Genomic DNA, 20,367 nt, shown 5'->3' on the forward strand with positions numbered 1-20,367 from the left:
GTTCAGATCGAACCCGGGTCTCTGGCGCTGTGAGGCAGCAACTCTACCGCTGCGCCACCAAATAATAGCAAACAATCTGTTCAACGTTCAACCAGGCGTCCAATGCAGTCTGTCCGATTTTAGAATACTCTGGACTGCTGCTGCAGACTCCACTCCTCTCCAAGCTCCTCCCCACCCAAACACAGGGTTGTAAGCCCCATGACATGGTTCAGATAGAAAGCCATCTACTATGTTGTCACAAGGAGATACAATTAAACCTGTTGAAAACACAGATGAAGGCTCCAACACAAGATTGGATCAAAATTCTTCTATCCTGTTTTCTGGAAATTTAAATACTCTTTGGCAGAGTTGATGTCCTTTTCCAATGAGGGTAAAGTAGATGCAACACATTTTGCCCTCTCCCAAATTACACTGGGAATTTCCTGGAGAGTCGCCACTTTGGGACGCCAGCCAATTCCCATGGCTTTTTTAATGCTACTATTATTTAACTTGCAGAAAGCTGGATAGAATACAGGCTTAGCCTTGTCAGGGGACATCTGGTATCCGTGCAAGTTCAACAGAACATCCTTGACTTGTTCCTATCCAGCAACTCGTAGTTCAGTTTTCCTTATTACTGTCACCTGTACTAAGGCACAGTGAAAAGCTTTTTCGTTGCGTGCTGACCAGCTTGTGAAAAGATTATATTTGATAAGACTGTGGAATTCTCTGCCTCAGTGGGCGGTGGAGGCAGGTTCTCTGGATGCTTTCAAGAGAGAGCTAGATAGGGCTCTTAAAAATAGCGGAGTCAGGGGATATGGGGAGAAGGCAGGAACGGGGTACTAATTGGGGATGATCAGCTATGATCACATTGAATGGCGGTGCTGGCTCGAAGGGCCAAATGGTCTACTCCTGCACCTATTGTCTACTGTCTATAGATTTCCCTCTCCCCTGACCCTCAGTGTGAAGAAGGGTCTCGACCTGAAACGGGCAGCATCTCTGGAGAACAAGGTGACGGTTCAGATTGAAACCCTGCTTCAGTCTGTAGAAGGGTCTCGACTCGAAACGTCATTCCATCCATGTTCTCCAGAGATGCTGCCCGACCTGCTGCTGAGTAACTCCAGCACTTTGTGTCCCAACTTGCAAAGCATAGTTTTGATATCCCTTACAGAAAGGATATCGAAGGCTCCGTTTGCTCAGTGAGGGGACGGTGATGAGAAATTAGGGTCATTTCAATTCCTTTTGAAAAATTCATGTCCAGGCCATTAGCTACACTAATCATCTGTGTAACCTCATCAGCCGACATCATCAATCTATAAGCTCCCGAACAAATCCAAGATAGCGTTCATTAATTAACTCGTACTTTTTCCAATTAAGTTCCACCGAGATTATTGCCTCCCTCTCGATCAATCTTGGTAGTTTGGAAAATCCAAACAAGTAGAACAGGGCGGCATAGTGGAGCAAAGGGCGGCACAGAGGTGCATCGGTCGAGTTGCTGCTTTAAGGGCCTGTCCAACTTTCACAACCTAATTCACGACCTCTGCCGAGTTTGCCCTTGACTCATACTCGCAGCAAAGTCGTCACAAGGTCATAGGTAGGTTGTAGGTAGATTGTAGGTAGGTCGTAGGTAAGTCGTAGCAGGCCGTGATGCTCGTCGTTGGTACTCCTGGCATCAAGTAGGCCGGGGCGTTTTTTCTAGTCTGATATAAAATGTCCACGAGTAAAAAAGGTCGTGAATTAGTTTGTGAAAGTGGGACAGGCCCTTAACAGCGCCAACGACCTGGGTTCGATCCTGACTACAGGTCCTATCTGTATGGTGTTTGTACGTTCTGTGACCACGTGGGTTTTCTCCGGGTGCTCCGGTTTCCTCCCACACTCCAAATCTACGGGTTTGTAGATTAATTGGCTTCAGTAAGTTGTAAAATTGTCCAGAATGTGTGTAGGTTAGTGTACGGGGGGATCGCTGGTTGGCGCGGACCCGGTGGGCCGAAGGGCCTGTTTCCGCGCTGTATCTCTGAAGCCTAAAGTCCAGAAGGAAGATCATTGCTTTCACATGCCAAAAACTATCTGGCTGACAGTCTGATGGATGGAAACACATCCCAAAAAAATAAAAAAGGGTTAAAGTAGCATTTTTCTCCCCCCCCCCCCCCCTCCTTATTACCAGGGGTCTTAACAAACTTGAAAAAGCACAGAATAAACAAACAAAATTTGGCAAAACCAGAGATATTCAGTGTTACACTGTTGACAACCACTTATCTTCGGCTTACACAACTTCATGTAAAATGATTTTAATCTTGAGAAGATTTTATGGATCATTACTTTTATTTCAAATTGTTCTCATCTATATTAGCAGCTTGGATAACTTGTGTTGTGTTGTATTATCTTAATATCATTTGAATCCACACTTTTTAGTTTTAGAGATACAGCACAGAAACAGGCCCTTCGGCCCACTGGGTCCGCGCCGACCAGCGATCCCCGCACACTAGCGCTATCCTACACACACTGGAGACAGTTTACAATTATACCAAGCCAATTAACCTCCAAACCTGTACGTCTTTTGAGTGCGGGAGGAGACCCAATTAGGTCACGGGGAGAGCATACAAACTCTGTACAGACAGCGCCGTAGTCAGTATCGAACCCGGGTCTCTGGCGCTGTGAGGCGGCACCTCTACCTCCGCGCAACCGTGCCGCCGCATTTTATCTGCCCATTGACAGGTTTATTTGTTTTTCTGAAGCATGTCTTTAGCCTGTGCAATATTTCCTAAAATGATTCACTACAGAATGTGTCCATATCTGGGAGATGGTAGCCAGTTAACAAAATGATTGCACATTGGACTAAATGGGTCAACATTGCACTTGCCCCTTGGTTCATCCCATTCAACCATGGCTGATCCATCCTTCCCTGTAACCTGTTAGACCATTACTGAGTAAAATAAGAGCTTAGACCAGTGTTAGGGTGCTGTGGGACCAAAGAGTGGAGCTGTCCCAATGTTCATAAGTGATAGGAGCAGAAGTGGGCCATTCGGCCCATCGAGTCTACTCCACCATTCAATCATGGCCGATCTATCTCTCCCTCTGCTGAAATGCTGAAAAGCAGGACCTCCAGGGTTGTTATCTCTGGTTTGCTTCCAGTTCCTCGTGCTGGCGAGAGCAGGAACAGGAAGATACGGGACCTGAACGTATGGCTGAGGAACTGGTGCACGGGGCAGGGATTTAGATTCTTAGATCACTGGGATCTGTTTTGGGGTAAGGGGGAACTGTATAAAAGGGACGGATTGCATCTTAACAGGTGTGGGACCAGCATTCTGGCAGGCAGGTTTGCCACTGCTACACGGGTGGTTTTAAACTGAATAAGGGGGGTGGGGTGTCGAATGGGATAGTGGAGGATGGAGTTAAAGGGAAAGGGTTTCTTAAATGTGTGAGCGTAGAGACAGAGGGGTGTAAAATGAGGGTAGAAGCAATAGGTAGCAAGGTGAAAAGTAAAAGTGGCAGGCAGACAAAACCAGGGCAAAAATCAAAAAGGGCCAATTTTCAGCATAATAGTATAAGGGGTAAGAGTGTTGTAAAAACAAGCCTGAAGGCTTTGTGTCTCAATGCAAGGAGCATTCGTAATAAGGTGGATGAGTTGAATGTGCAGATAGCTATTAATGACTATGATATAGTTGGGAACACGGAGACATGGCTCCAGGGTGACCAAGGCTGGGAGCTGAACATCCAGGGATATTCAATATTCAGGAGGGATAGACAGAAAGGGAAAGGAGGTGGGGTAGCGTTGCTGGTTAGAGAGCAGATTAACGCAATAGAAAGGAAGGACATTAGCTTTGAGGATGTGGAATCGATATGGGTAGAGCTGCGAAACACTAAGGGGCAGAAAACGCTAGTGGGAGTTGTGTACAGGCCACCTAACAGTAGTAGTGGAGTTGGGGATGGCATCAAACAGGAAATTAGAAATGCGTGCCACAAAGGTAAAAGTTATAATGGGTGACTTCAATCTACATATAGATTGGGTGAATCGGGTGCTGAGGAAGAGGATTTCTTGGAATGTATGCGGGATAGTTTTCTAAACCAACATGTAGAGGAACCAACGAGAGAGCAGGCTATTCTAGACTGGGTATTGAGTAATGAGGAAGGGTTAGTTAGCAGTCTTGTTGTGCGTGGCCCCTTGGGCAAGAGTGACCATAATATGGTTGAGTTCTTCATTAGGATGGAGAGTGACATCGTTAATTCAGAAACAAGGGTCCTGAACTTAAAGAAAGGTAATTTTGAGGGTATGAGACGTGAATTGGCCAAGATAGACTGGCAATTGGGTTGACGGTGGATATGCAATGGAAGGCATTTAAAGACTGCATGGATGAACTACAACAATTGTTCATCCCAGTTTGGCAAAAAAATAAATCAGGGAAGGTAGTGCATCCGTGGATAACAAGGGAAATCAGGGATAGTATCAAAACAAAAGATGAAGCGTACAAATTAGCCAGAAAAAGCAGCCTACCAGAGGACTGGGAGAAATTCAGAGACCAGCAGAGGAGGACAAAGGGCTTAATTAGGAAAGGGAAAATAGATTATGAAAGAAAACTGGCAGGGAACATAAAAACTGACTGCAAAAGCTTTTATAGATATGTGAAGAGAAAAAGATTAGTTAAAACTAATGTAGGTCCCTTGCAGTCAGAAACGGGTGAATTGATCATGGGGAACAAGGACATGGCAGACCAATTGAATAACTACTTTGGTTCTGTCTTCACTAAGGAAGACATAAATAATCTGCCGGAAATAGCAGGGGACCGGGGGTCAAATGAGATGGAGGAACTGAGTGAAATCCAGGTTAGCCGGGAAGTGGTGTTAGGTAAATTGAATGGATTAAAGGCCGATAAATCCCCAGGGCCAGATAGGCTGCATCCCAGAGTACTTAAGGAAGTAGCCTCAGAAATAGTGAATGCATTAGTGATAATTTTTCAAAACTCTTTAGATTCTGAAGTAGTTCCTGAGGATTGGAGGGTAGCTAATGTAACCCCACTTTTTAAAAAGGGAGGGAGAGAGAAAACGGGGAATTACAGACCAGTTAGTCTAACGTCGGTAGTGGGGAAACTGCTAGAATCAGTTATTAAAGATGGGATAGCAGCACATTTGGAAAGTGGTGAAATTATTGGACAAAGTCAGCATGGATTTATGAAGGGTGAATCATGTCTGACGAATCTTATAGAATTTTTCGAGGATGTAACTAGTAGAGTGGATAAGGGAGAACCAGTGGATGTGTTATATCTGGACTTTCAGAAGGCTTTCGACAAGGTCCCACATAAGAGATTAGTATATAAACTTAAAGCACACGGTATTGGGGGTTCAGTATTGATGTGGATAGAGAACCGGCTGGCAGACAGGAAGCAAAGAGTAGGAGTAAACGGGTCCTTTTCACAATGGCAGGCAGTGACTAGTGGGGTACCGCAAGGCTCAGTTCTGGGACCCCAGCTATTTACGATATATATTAATGATTTGGACGAGGGAATTGAATGCAACATCTCCAAGTTTGCGGATGACACGAAGCTGGGGGGCAGTGTTAGCTGTGAGGAGGATGCTAGGAGGCTGCAAGGTGACTTGGATAGGCTGGGTGAGTGGGCAAATGCATGGCAGATGCAGTATAATGTGGATAAATGTGAGGTTATCCACTTTGGTGGCAAAAACAGGAAAGTAGATTATTATCTGAATGGTGGCCGATTAGGAAAGGGGGAGATGCAGCGAGACCTGGGTGTCATGGTACACCAGTCATTGAAAGTAGGCATGCAGGGGCAGCAGGCAGTGAAGAAAGCGAATGGTATGTTCGCATTCATAGCAAAAGGATTTGAGTATAGGAGCAGGGAGGTTCTACTGCAGTTTTACAGGGTCTTGGTGAGACCACATCTGGAGTATTGCGTACAGTTTTGGTCTCCTAATCTGAGGAAAGACATTCTTGCCATAGAGGGAGTACAGAGAAGGTTCACCAGACTGATTCCTGGGATGTCAGGACTTTCATATGAAGAAAGACTGGATAGACTCAGTTTGTACTCGTTAGAATTTAGAAGATTGAGGGGGGATCTTATAGAAACTTACAAAATTCTTAAGGGGTTGGACAGGCTAGATGCAGGAAGATTGTTCCCGATGTTGGGAAGTCCAGAACAAGGGGTCACAGTTTAAGGATAAGGGGGAAATCTTTTAGGACCGAGATGAGGAAAACTTTTTTCACACAGAGAGTGGTGAATCTCTGGAATTCTCTCCCGCAGAAGATAGTTGAGGCCAGTTCATTGGCTATATTTAAGAGGGAGTTAGATGTGGCCCTTGTGGCTAAAGGGATCAGGGGGTATGGAGAGAAGGCAGGTACAGGATACTGAGTTGGATGATCAGCCATGATCATATTGAATGGCGGTGCAGGCTCGAAGGGCCGAATGGCCTACTCCTGCACCTATTTTCTATGTTTCAATGTTTCTATGTTTCCCTCCTAACCCCATTCTCCTGCCTTCCCCCCGTAGCCCCTGACACCCGTCCTAATCAAGAATCAGTCAATCTGCGCCTGAAAACTCCCCAAATGGACATTTCCAGGCAGCACTGGAACATTTTGTTATTACAGATAATTTGTTTGGACGTTTAAGGATCAGATTTGTCAGTTTGTAAATCATCTGTCGGTGAACCAGTGTACAAAGTTGACAGCCGTTGAAGGAAAGAGTCGATGCAATCAAAACTGGAACCACAGCCGAACGAGGTTAACAAACAGATTTAACAAAGAACTTGGCAGATTTGGAGTGAAAAGCATTTACTATTCTTAGTAGAAGTTTTCCTCTTGTTGCAAAATGTAGAAAATCCAGTTAGTTTCTGCCTGTAAGCAGCTGAAAATAAAGTAATATTCTCCCTGACCTCTATGTATTGTTTTGTTTTGTTCAGAGCTACAGCATGGACCTAGGCCCTTCGGCCCACTGACTCCATGCCGTTCACCCTTATTCTATGTTATCGTACTTTCTCATCCTCTCCCTACACACTGGGGAGATTTTTTTAAAAATAGAAGCCAATTAACCCACCAACCCGCATGTCTTTGGGACGTAATTGCACTGTGGCGCAGCGGTAGAGTTGCTGCCTTACAGCACCAGAGACCCAGGTTCAATCCCCACTGCAAGTACTATCTGCATAGGGTTTTTACGCTCTCCCGGTGACCACGTGGGTTTTCTCTGGGCGCTCTGGTTTCCTCCCATGCTCCAAAGATGTACAGGTTTGTAGGTTAATTGTAGTAAAATTGTAAATTGTCCCTAGAGTGTGGGATAGTGCTAGTGTATGGGGTGATCACTGGCCGATAAATATCATAAATATACTATTTCTACATGTAAATACATACAAATACACACACACACATCCATATATATATATGTGTGTGTGTGTGTATACACATATATATATATATACCTATCACTTATGATACTGTATATATATGGGTGTGTGTGAGCACATATGCTGTATATATACACACACTTTCCTATCATTTTATGGAGTATTAATCTCAATCTCTCTCACACGCTGTGAATGGACCTTCAATTTTCTTTTGCACGGGACCACAATCTTCAGCACATCTAATTGTTTGTCAGAAGTAATTGTGTGTTCAGGCAGAATGAAAAATGTGCATTGCTGGAAGGGACATGGCAAACTAGTTGCAGCAATTTCTCCTGTCCACACTGATCAGTTCAAAGACGAAAGGAAAACATAGATACGGGATGACAGAGGAGCTAAAAATGCAAGCCTGCAGGACCATTAGACGGCAAAACTAATATTTGATTAAAAGAAAACTATTGTGCACTGGTAAAACCGGCGAATCTGTGAAATTCCTTGCCACAGAGGGCTGTCGAGGCCAAGTCAATGGATATGTTTAAGGCAGAAATAGATAGATTCTTGATTAGTACGGGTGTCAAGGGTTATGGGGTGAAGGCAGGAGAATGGGGTTAGATAGCTCAGCCATGATTGATTGGCAGAGTAGACTTGATGGGGTGAATGGCCTAATTCAGTTCCTATCATTTATGGACTAAAAGAAAATCTTATATGCATACAAACTATGTTTGAAAACTCTTGTATCTATCACATTAGCACACATTGGAAGGTATATGTTTCCTAGAAAAGTGTGAACAAACAGATTTCTGTATAAATGGGAGATGCCTGGTGGAAGAATGTTCATTGCTTTATCAATAACCGCATATAGCGCAGGTCAGAAAGGCAATAAAATATTTCACCAGCATGTGAATTATGTAAATTATGTAACATAAATTGTAAATTATGCCTAGTGTGTGCAGATACTCAAGATTCCTCAGAGTTTCATCTTTAAGATACTTTTAAAAGTTCAGATTTTTTAAATTCTCCATAACTCTGATTACAGAGTTTCTCAGTTTAGACATTAAACAATGCAAATATTGAATATCAAATGATTATTAAACAATTCAGTTCAATTCCCAGCTTACTTTTACCTCAATTTTGGAGATATAATCAATATTTGAATTTAGGATTTCAAAAACAAGGTTTTAGCCACATTTATGACATCAAGAGGAAAAATCTATAGACAAAGTAACACCCAGGATCAGTACTTTCAGAAAACAAAATATAATTCTTTGATTCAGCAAAGCAATATAATGTCGGCCCGCATTTGGAATATTATCACCCGTTTTGGGCCACATATCTGAGGAAGGATGTGCTGGCGTTGGAGAGGGTCCAGAGGAGGTTGACATCAATGATCCCGGGGATGATTGGGTTATCGTATGAGGAGCATTTGATGGCTCTGGGCTATGTACTCGCTGGGGTTCTTCAGACTGATGGGGAGGTGGGGGGTTGGGCGGGAAGAGGAAAGGAAGAGGCGGAGACAGTGGGCTGTGGGAGAGCTGGGAAGGGGAGGGGAATGAGGGAGGAAGCAAGGACTACCTGAAATTGGAGAAGTCAATGTTCGTACCGCTGGGCTGTAAACTACCCAAGCGAAATATGAGGTACATGGTCTCCCCACACAATATAATCAGTTAATCGATCCCGATGATAGCTATGGTTTCACATTCCCCCTTCCCTCCCCAGAATGCAGTTTAGTCCCATCAATGTGAATGTACACTCACCATTTGAACGATGTATGCAGGTGTGTTGGTTATCACTCAGGAAGAATCCCACTTTACACTGACACTCATAGCTGCCCATGGTGTTAACACAGATATGTTGGCAGCCCCCGTTATTGTCATCACATTCGTTCACGTCTGCAGATTGGAAACAAAAAAAATCATTCACCTTAACAAAAGAGTTTGCACATTGAAAAAAAGCATAAAACATTCATAGAAACATAGAAAATAGGTGCAGGAGTAGGCCATTCGGCCCTTCGAGCCTGCACCGCCATTCAATATGATCATGGCTGATCATCCAACTCAGTATCCTGTACCTGCCTTCTCTCCATACCCCCTGATCCCTTTAGCCACAAGAGCCACATCTAACTCCCTCTTAAATATAGACAATGAACTGGCCTCAACTACCTTCTGTGGCAGAGAATTCCAGAGATTCACCACTCTCTGTGTGAAAAATGTTTTTCTCATCTCGGTCCGAAAAGATTTCCCCCTTATCCTTAAACTGTGACCCCTTGTTCTGGACTTCCCCAACATGGGGAACAATCTTCCTGCATCTAGCCTGTCCAACCCCTTAAGAATTTTGTAAGTTTCTATAAGATCCACCCTCAATCTTCTAAATTCTAGCGAGTACAAGCCGATTCTAAATTATTTTAGAATTTAGTCTGAAGAAGGGTCTCGACCCGAAACGTCACCTATTCCTTCGCTCCGTAGATGCTGCCTCACCCGCTGAATTTCCCCAGCATTTTTGTCTACCAAATTCTAAAATGACGGTGATTATACAGCATTTACCGTGGCGCGGGATGTGTACGCCAAATTTGTAGCGGATCACGGAGAGTCCTCTGCAAACTTTCGTTTCACCGTAGACACAAAATGCTGGAGTAACTCAACGGGACAGGCAGCATCTCTGGAGAGAAGAAAATGGGTGACATTTCCCATTCCTTCTCTCCAGAGACGCTGCCTGACCCGCTGAGTTGCTCCAGCATTTCGTGTCTGTCTTCGATTTAAGCCAGCATCTGCAGTTCCTTCTTACACACTCAATTTCACCGTTATTTAGTTTTAGTTTCGTTTAGAGATATAGCATGGAAACAAATTCTTCGACCAACCAAGTCCACGTCGATCATCGATCATCGATCATCTGTACACACTGGTTCCATGTCATTCCGATTTCTCGTCCACTCCCTACACATTCCCGGCATTTTGATAAAGGCCAATTAACCTGCTTTTTGGGATGTGGGAGGAAACAGCACGCGGGGGCAGGGAGAACGCGCAAACTCCACGCAGCCAGCACCCGAGGTCAGGAATAAACCCGGGTCTCTGGCGCTGTGAAAGGGCAGCTCTACTCCTGCACCCTTGTCAAACCAAAACTAAGATAACAAACAAAACAATGGTAGTTTGGTTTGCAGATATATTAGTATTTTATGGGAGATACATAATGCAAATTATAAGCCACAGCTGATTGTTTCGGATGCCTCCTCGTTGCAACAGGGGCGGCACGGTGGCGCAGCGGTAGAGTTGCTGCCTGACTGCGCCCGAGACCCGGGTTCGATCCTGACTACGGGTGCTGTCTGTCTGGAGTTTGTACGTTCTCCCCGTGACCTGCGTGGGTTTTCTCCAGCTGCTCCGGTTTCCTCCCACACTCCAAAGACGTAGAGATTTATCGTTTAATTGGCTAAATAAAATTGTAAATTCTCCCTAGTGTGTGCAGGATAGTGTTAGTTTGCGGGGATCGCCGGTCGGCGCGGACTGGGCGGGCCGAAGGGCCCGTTCCCGCGCTGTGTCTCTTAACTAATCTAAATATTAATTTCCCACAGGAATAATTTGGACTTATTTGGAATTAATTTCGGAAATTCCAGCTTTCACAAAACAGATAATGGGATCACTGCCCCTGAATATATACAAGCCATTGATCCAGCCTTCCATATTCTCTGACATGGCCATAATAAGAAGAACACACAAGTATGTAGAACAGAAGCCAACTGCTGTACACCCTGACTGTTCCAAGGTCACGCTAACTAGCCATGGACACTGGATGATATTCAGCAATAGGAGCTGTTCTCCACTTTATTTATCAGCCTTTAGAGCAATGTGTATTTTATACTTCTGCAATTCAAGCATGATCACCTCACTGAATATATATATATATATGTCCCACAGACTAAGTATGGCCCTCTCATAAAGGAATCAACCAAAGCTATTCCATTCTTCCACAAAATTCCCTCACGAAAACCTCTCTATGTAATAAAACACAACTGGAAGATAGATAGATAGTCAGCCTCCAATCTTCATTACTAGCTGCTCTCCTCCACTGGAGCTGCTGGAGCTCCTGGACAGAATGTCACTCGAAGCTTAGTTTAGTTTAGAGATGCAGCGCGATAACAGGCCCACCCAGGCCGCGCCGACCAGCGATCTCCACACATTGGGCACCGTCCTACACACGAGGGGCATTTTACAATTCTTACAGAAAGCCAATTACATTACAAACTTGTACGTCTTTGGAGTGTGGAAGGGAACTGGAGCACCCGGAGAAAATCTATGGAGAGAACGTACTAGGGCTAGGCAGGTATTGAGTCTGGGAGAGACGTGGACAAGTTTTGAGTCTTCGATTAAAGGTGAAGGCGAGTGAGAATGATTCAACGACACTGCATTGTCCCGTGTATCAAGGTACAGTGAAATGCTTTGTTTTGCATCCAGCCTGGTAAAATCGTACAGCGGACCAAACCTTGGCGGTACACAGGTATGGCCACGTTTTGGCACCGACAAAGTGACAAAAGTTCACCGTTGCGTTCTTATCTACTGCCTGGCTGCAAGCCCCCCCACCCCCCATCCCCCACCCCCCCATCGCTGGGTCTTCCTCCCATACCCCATCGCCAGGTCCTACCTACCCCCATCCCCTGAGCCCCTCTTCCTTCACTGTACCCCTCCCACCCACCGCCAGGCCCTCCCCTTCCTTCCCTGCGTCCCTCCTTGCCAAGTCCTGCCTTTGTTCTTGCCCCCCCCCCACATGGTCTGAGCTCCGACAAGAGATAACTGTGTAATCCTGATCCCGGCAATGAGTGGGTTCACCTATGATGAGCATTTGCCGGCACTGGGCCTGTACTCGCTGGAGTTTAGAAGATTGAAGGGGGGGGGACCTCATTGAAACTTTCCGAACAGTGAAAAACTTGGATGGAGTGGATGTGGAGAGGATGTTTCCACTAGTCAGAGAGTCTAGGATCAGAGGTCACAGCCAAAGAATTAAAGGACATTCTTTTAGGAAGGAGATGAGGAGGAATTTCTTGAGGGTGGTGAATCTGTGGGATTCTTTGACACAGAATGCTGTGGAGGCCAAGTCAGTGGATATTTTTAAGGCAAAGATAGATTCTGTCTGTGGTTATGGGGAGAAGGCAGGAGAATGGGTTTAGGAGGGAGAGATAGATCAACCATGATTGAATGATGGAGTAGACTTGATGGGCCGAATGGCCTGATTCTACTCCTATCACTTATGACCTTATAACCTAATCAGGGACTGTATACGCTGGCATATTGAGCAAAACTAAAACCCAAAGTGCTTGAAAAACTCAGTGGACAAGCTTCCACGCCCCTGCCCCTTAGTCTGAAGAAGGGTCTCGAGCCGAACAGCGGCATCTGTACCTTCTCTCCAGAGATGCTGCCTGCCCCGCTGAGTTACTCCAGCATCTTGTGTCTACCTTCGGTGTAAACCAGCATCTGCACAGTTCCTTCCTACACATCCCTGGAGAACATGGAATAGGCGGCGTTTTAAATCCCGACCTGCGGGCAGAGAGATGTGGAACCTGTGCAGGGAAACGGCTCCACGATAAAGGATCAGCATTATCTTATTCAACGGCAGCAGAGGCTTGAAGGGCTGTGTAGGAAAGAACTGCAGATGCTGGTTTAGATCGAAGTTGGACACAAAATGCTGGAGTAGTAACTCGGCGGGGCAGGCAGCATCTCTGGAGAGAAGGAACGGGTGACGTTTCTGGGTGGAGATCCTTCTTCGGGCTTGAAGGGCTGATTGGCCTGCTGCTCGTGGTATTTCTCGGACTAAGTGCTGGCAGCTTGCTCGCGATGGAGCAGCGAGCTTAGCGAGTAACAGATGTTGACAGATGTGCAGTGTCAACACCGCCATCAATTGTACATCATTTGGAACAGTGATTTCCCATCAATAAACATTTTGTTATGCACAGCCTGCCGCGGAGGGGATTCAACACAATGTTTATTTTAAGATTGGAGTGCAATTAATAGAGAGCATCTGTCGGCAATGTCACAAAATGTTCTCCCACATCAACAAGGAAGGATTGCAGAGCAGCTTCATCATCAAATAAATCTCAATGCTTCTAAAAATTCTTGAGCATAGGCAATAAAGATGACCCCATGGTGTGCATGCTGATCTAATTAATCAATCATAAGATAAGTGATAGGAGTCGAATTAGGCCATTCGGCCCATCAAGTCTACTCCGCTATTCAATCATGGCAGATCTATCTCTCCCTCCCAACACCATTCTCCTGCCTTCTTCCCATAACCTCTGACGCCCGTACATCCACAAGTAATATGCAAGTAAATGTACAAGTAATCGCAAATGGGCGGCATGGTGGCATAGCGCCAGAGTCCCGGGTTCAATCCTGACCACGGGTGCTGTCTGTACGGAGTTTGTACATTCTCCAGGGTCTGTAAGCGAATTGGCTCCGGTAAAATTGTAAATTGGATAGTGTTAGTGTGCGGGGGTCGCTGGTCAGTGGGCTGTAGGGCCTGTTTCCGTGCCTCTAAACTAGACTAATCACGGAAGGATTATATGGGAGCTTAAGCAAAAAAATTCTCAATGCTTCTCAAAATCTTGCGCATGGCCAATAAATTGTTCCTGGTGCATGTTATTCTAATTAATAAATATACAAGTAACCACATTCACAAACAAGAACATATTTTTTTCGTTTGAGTCTCACTGGGGCTCAAATGACAATAAATTTGTATTGTAAAAAAAAATAAAAAAAAATCCCTGAGCTGTGTTGTCAAAATGACATTGGATTGATCAATCTTGCTGTTATTATGTTGAAGGACACTCATTCAAGACACAGGGCAAACTATTATCACCTGGCCTAGTCCAAAGTTGGATTCACACAGCAAGCTTTCAAAGTTGGCTGCAAAAGGCTGTAATAGATGCACTCGTATGTTCTCAGCTTCTTAGTCTGATATCTCCACTGTGTGGCACTGCAAGAGAACATGCAGAATGGGTCGACCGCTTGCATGGGCAGCACGGTGGCACAGCGATATCGTTGCTGCCTTGTAGCGCCAGAGACCCGGGTTCGATCCTAACTTATCGATCCCGATTTATACAAAAAAGGCACAAAGTGCTGGAGTAAATCAGCGGATCAGGCAGCATCTCTGGAGAAAAAGGATTGGGTGACATTTCGGGTCGGGACCCTTCTTCAGACGTAGGTGATGTTTGGGGTCGGGACCCCTCTTCAGCTGCAACCAATTATAATTTTACTTCAGCACTAAACATCATACCTTGTTAAAAATGAATGGCCAGAGACATTCCTGTAGAGTTGCCATCCACGATGAGTGGTGGGTGTATGGATCAACCTGCCAGATGAGGTCGTTGAGGCAGGGACAATCCCAACGTTTAAGAAACAGTTAGACAGGTACATGGATAGCGCAGGTTTAGAGGGATATGGACCAAACGCAGGCAGGTGGGACTAGTGTGGCTGGGACATGTTGGCTAGTGTGGGCGAGTTGGGCTGAAGGCCCTGTTTCCACACTGAATCGCTCTATGACACTATGACACATAGTGTAAACCTCTACATCACTATTTACTGTTGCTGCAAGTGACTAACACACGCTATTTCTGTCGGTTTTTTCCTGGAATGGTTAACGTGAGTGTTGAAAAATAGAAGATCACTCACTTCCGTTCGGCAAGATATTAACATGAAGGTCATTCATTCATTTCAGGAGAGGTAGTGCACAATGAATCATCCTGGTCCGTTCAATAACACCCCTCACACACATCCTCTGGCTACTCCCAATTATCCATTTTCACGCCAGTTATCTTGTGATCTTTTTAACTAGGTTTCCCATTAGTATCGAAACCGCATTATCAGTGGGTGAAAGCAAACCTGGATTAAAAACGGATGCTGGTTTATTTTGTAATAAGCCAGAGATTGTAAGTGTTGGTGAGACCGCATTTAGAATGTTGTGGTCAGTTCTGGGCAACATGTTATTGGAAAGATATTGTCAAGCTTGAAAGGGTTCAGAAAAGATTTACGAGGATGTTGCCAGGACTAGAGGGTTGTTGCCAGGCCTCTCCCCTGACTCTCAGTCTGAAGACGGGCCTCGAGCCCAAACATCGCCCATTCCTTCCCTCTAGAGATGCCGCCCGTCCCGCTGAGCTACTCTGGCATTTTGTGTCTGTGTCAATGGAGGCTGATGCGGCTGGGACGGAGGGGAGGTTTGACAGCCGTGTTTGGGAAGAGTGAGGAATGTGGTGGGAAAATATCCTTGGGAAGAGCAAGACTGCTTAAAGCCCTGTCCCACGGTACGAGTTCATTCCAGGAGCTCTCCCGAGTTTAAAAAAAAATCAAACTCGTGGTAAGCACGGAGAATGAACGTAGCGGGTACGTCGGAGCTCGGGAACGTCTGTTAGCGGCTCGTAACGCTAACGGCAGGTACTCAGGAAGACTCGCTAACGGCAGGTAAGCACGGAAAGATTTTTCAACATGTTGCAAAATGTCCACGAGAGCCCCGAGTACCGACGAGCGGCCATTACCGTAAATCTCCGAGTTCGAATCAGGGCAAACTCGGGAGAACTCTTGGAATGAACTCGTACCGTGGGACAGGGCTATTAGGGCCACAGCTGGGAGTGTAACCGAGGGTTTCGGCCCGAAACGTTGCCTATTTCCTTCGCTCCATAGATGCTGCTGCACCCGCTGAGTTTCTCCAGCATTTTTGTCTACCTTCGATTTTCCAGCATCTGCAGTTCCTTCTTAAACAGTGTAACTGATGATCTCTCCATCGCTGGGCAAAATGATGAGCACAAACCAAACCTTCTCGTTAGACAGTGAGAGGGGAGCAATAGATGGTGATCTATGAAGTAGGTGATCATGGCATCATTAACTAAAGAAGCCCAGGTTGGTTAGGGGGATCCACGCCTTTATTAAACAAGCATATATAACATTGTGGCCTGAAAACATTTGGAATTTGCAATGAAAACATCCAATAGAAATTCCCAGCCTGTTATTTCAAAATAATCATTCTGAAATATGTAATCTGATTTTAATGGTCAATTCATATTCAATGAAATCCACCATTCATGGCAGCAGAAAAAGCAAAGTGTTGGAGGAACTTGAGGAGGTGATGTGAGGAGGGACTTCTTTAGTCAGAGGGTAGTGAATCTGTGGAACTCATTGCCACGGAGAGCTGCGGAAGCCAAGTCAGTGGATATTTTTAAGGCAGAGCCAGACAAATTCTTGATTCGAACGGGTGTCAAGGGTTATGGGGAGAAGGCAGGAAAATAGGATTAGGAGGCAGCGATCCCCCATGGTGGTGGTGGTGAATGGTGGAGTATGGACTCAATGGGCCGAATGGCCCAATTCTACTCCGATAACTTGTGAACTTGTGAGCTCAGCGAGTACGGCAACCTGGTGTGGAGAGAATGGCCAGAAACCCCGCCTGTCCATTTCCCTCCACAGATGCTGACTGACCTGCTGAGTTCCTCCAACACCGTATTTCTGCTCAGGATTCCAGCATCTGCATCTCTTGCGTCTCAATTCGTAGCACCAAGAAAACAATCTGTACTTAGGACAATGTAGTACGTATTTTTCTCATGTGACTGAACGATTGATTAAACGACGCCAATATTTATGCCACGCTTTCCAACAAGATCGGCCTAAAATAAAGGCCTGAAGCAACATCATGACGAAATACAGAAAAGTCCGTGCGCCTGAAGAAGGGTCTCGACCCGAAACGTGGGGCTCATGTTGTCGACCTCCCCGTGGTGAGCCCTGTCAACTGACCTCAGCCAGGTGAACACGACAAACAGAGACAGCAGCAGCGCCGCAGCTTGGCGCCAACCCGGAGCATGCGCCCTTTTTAGGGCGGGCACCTACGGACGTCAAACCGGATGGCACCGCCTTCTGCCGACTTCTGCTGACTCAAACGCAAGAAGAAGAAGACCCGAAACGTCACCTGTCCCTTTTCTCCAGAGGTGCTGCCTGACCCGCCGTGAGTTACTCCAGCTTTTTGTGTCCAAAGTTAAGAATAAGGAGTAAGCCATTTAGAACGGAGACGAGGAAACACTTTTTCTCGCAGAGAGTGGTGAGTCTGTGGAATTCTCTGCCTCGGAGGGCGGTGGAGGCAGGTTCTCTGGATGCTTTCAAGAGAGAGCTAGATAGGGCTCTTAAAGATAGCGGAGTCAGGGGATATGGGGAGGAGGCAGGAACGGGGTACTGATTGGAGATGATCAGCCATGATCACATTGAATGGCGGTGCAGGCTCGAAGGGCCAAATGGCCTACTCCTGTACCTATTGTCTATTGTCTAAGTCTGTGCGTTATTGGACCATATTTTCGAGCAGGAAAAGAACAAACAATTCCACGGAAAGCCTTCAAGTAGCTGTGCCTGGTATTCTTTTTAAAAATTTGGGAAAATAGTGAAGAGTCAACAAACTGAAATCCCAACTTCCCTCGCTGCGGCTCTCATTCCTTCTTTATGGCCATCGGATAATGCGTTTAATGATCACGTACTGACCTCCTGAAATCTTTTGTTTGCCCAAAGGATTAACTTTGTAAACTGCTAATTGATGCGGTGTGACGTCTGCACTCTTTTCAGAGTCAGCGCCCGAGTCTAGACTCTCCTGTCCTCCCTGCCCTACTCAAAGCTCACGGCTGAATTGCCAGTTAAAGGGGACTACAAAACAAAAAATAACAAATATTAAATTGCTGCCCCCCACCACCCCACCACTTAATCCTTGCCAAACAGGCGGCAAGGGAGAAATGGACTGGAATGGTTCTACCAGCCTGCTTCTTGGGTAGGGGCGGGGGGGGGGGGGATGTGTGGAGAGGCTCAGTATCGCCACGAATTCCTTGCTGGTGAATGAGAAATTCTTGTTGACAAACAGCAGGGATCAAAGATCTCGCTGGCTCACAGAGTCAAGCCTCGGCAACAGGGAAATTCTTTCAGTCGCCGATTTGAAAGGAAACTCCCGGAATATGGATTCGGAGAATCATTTTGTGTTTGCCTTTTATATTGAAATCGGCGGATTGGGAGAATTTCAATCTCCAGAAAGGAGAAGGACAAACTCACTTCCAATGGCCTGTTTCCTTGATCTGTCACTTCTTTGCCTATCTTTCGTCTGTTTAATCTACATCTATCCACATCGCTGTCTAGATCTCTCGTTTCCCTCTCCCCCGACTCTCCCTCTCCACCCGAAACGTCACCTATTCCTTCTCTCCGGAGATGCTGTCTGACCCGCTGAGTTACTCCAGCTTTTTTGTGGGGGTTTTTTTTGTTACAAAACCTAACACCGGTGGACCAGAGGCTTCAGTCCGGGGAACTGTGCATTTCAATGTAGGAAAAAGCTTTGAAAGCAGCCAGGATATTCGAGGGTTGATGTTGGCCATCAGGAATTTCTAACTTGCCAGCACGAAATTCCAGACAAGACTGGAGTTTTAACCCCCTTGCTGCAAGTGAATACTTTGCAGCCTTGTTTAGTTTAGTTTTGGAGATACAGCGAGGAAACTGGCCCTTCGGCCCTGCCAGTCAATAGACAATAGGTGCAGGAGTAGGCCACTCGGCCCTTCAAGCCAGCACCGCCATTCAATGTGATCATGGCTGATCATCCCCAATCAGTACCCCGTTCCTGCCTCTTCCCCATATCCCCTGACTCCTCTATTTTTAAGAGCCCTATCTAGCTCTCTCTTGAAAGCATCCAGAGAACCTGCCTCCACCGCTCTCTGAGACAGAGAATTCCACAGACTCACCACTCTCTGTGAGAAAAAGTGTTTCCTCGTCTCCGTTCTAAATGGCTTACTCCTTATTCTTAAACTATGGCCCCTGGTTCTGGACTCCCCCAACATCGGGAACACGTTTCCTGCCTCCAGCGTGTCCAAACCCTTAACAATCTTGTATGTTTCAATGAGATCCCCTTTCATCCGGAGTCCACACCGACCAGCGATCCCCACGCATTGACGCTATCCTACACACACGAGGGACAAATCAATCTTATACCAAGTCAATTACCGACAGGATCATGACAGAAGCCTCCTCGTGGCGATCCCTGGCAGCGACGAGGCGATGCGCTCTGTGACGCATCGGCGACAATTCGGGCAACATGTTGGACCACGACAGAAGCCAACAGCGAGCGACATCATCTGACACACGAGCGAACGACCGAACCGACAAACCTGCACGTCTTTGGAGTGTGGGAGGAAACCGAAGATCTCGGAGAAAACCCACGCAGATCACGGGGAGGGCGTGCCAACTCCGTACAGACAGCACCCGCAGTCGGTATCGGACCCGGGACGCTGGTGCTGTAAGGCAACAACTCTACCGCTGCAGCACCGTGCCGCCGCCCGTATATACATAACCACCACCCATTTGCCTGAAGAAGGGTCTCGACCCGAAACGTCAGCCATTCCTTCTCTGCGGAGATGCTGCCTGTCCCGCTGAGTTACTCCAGCATTTTTGTGTCTATCTAAACCAGAATCTGCGCTTCTTCTTGCGTTTGGGACAGCAGAGGTTATGTAACGGCCTGTAGCACAGGTCAATGTGCCGTTGTCGAGGGGCGTGAGGTCTACCCCTCCACCAGGGGGGCGGACGACAGCCCAGTCGAAAATGCCGTGCTGCTGCTACGCTGTTTGCTGGTCTGCTCCACACACGCAGGCTGCTGATGAACGCAGGCAGCCCCCCCAGCGATGCATGTTGGGCGTTGAACCGGCCGACCCCAGTACGGAGCCGGTTCAGGGCGACCCACTCTTTGCGGGGGGGGGGGGGGGGCAGGTCCGAGCCGGGTGGGGCTGTGGTGTTCGGTGCAACAGTGGATTGCGGAGGTGGCGAAGTCTGCTCCCAGCTGGTTCTCCATGCTCCTAGTGTGTTGAAACCGGAGCCACAGGGGATGGCTGCGTGACGGGAGAAGGGACGACGAGATGACAGGCGTTGAGGCAGGCCCCAGTTGCTGTGAGTCCTGGGCGAGGTGGTGCAGAGGATGCTTGGAGTCCGATGGGGCCTTGCCCACCAGCCTGTGAGTGAAGTACTCTCTGCGAAGCTGGGGCGGGCGCGATACCTGTGATCACCGGCAGAAGATCCGGCGGAG

General features: G+C 46.6%; 1 protein-coding gene across 5 annotated transcripts in view; it reads right to left on the reverse strand.

Moving 5' to 3' along the window:
* Positions 1-20,367, reverse strand: part of scube1 (signal peptide, CUB domain and EGF like domain containing 1) — a 199,247-nt gene that overhangs the window by 127,102 nt on the left and 51,778 nt on the right. For all 5 annotated transcript variants that reach the window (XM_033037605.1, XM_033037606.1, XM_033037603.1 and 2 more), the window contains exon 4: positions 9,072-9,206. In XM_033037605.1, the coding sequence (XP_032893496.1) occupies positions 9,072-9,206 (135 nt within the window). The remainder of the gene's footprint in view (positions 1-9,071; positions 9,207-20,367) is intronic.

This window comes from Amblyraja radiata, chromosome 19 (genome assembly GCF_010909765.2).
Source record: "Amblyraja radiata isolate CabotCenter1 chromosome 19, sAmbRad1.1.pri, whole genome shotgun sequence".
Classification (NCBI taxonomy): Eukaryota; Metazoa; Chordata; class Chondrichthyes; order Rajiformes; family Rajidae; genus Amblyraja; species Amblyraja radiata.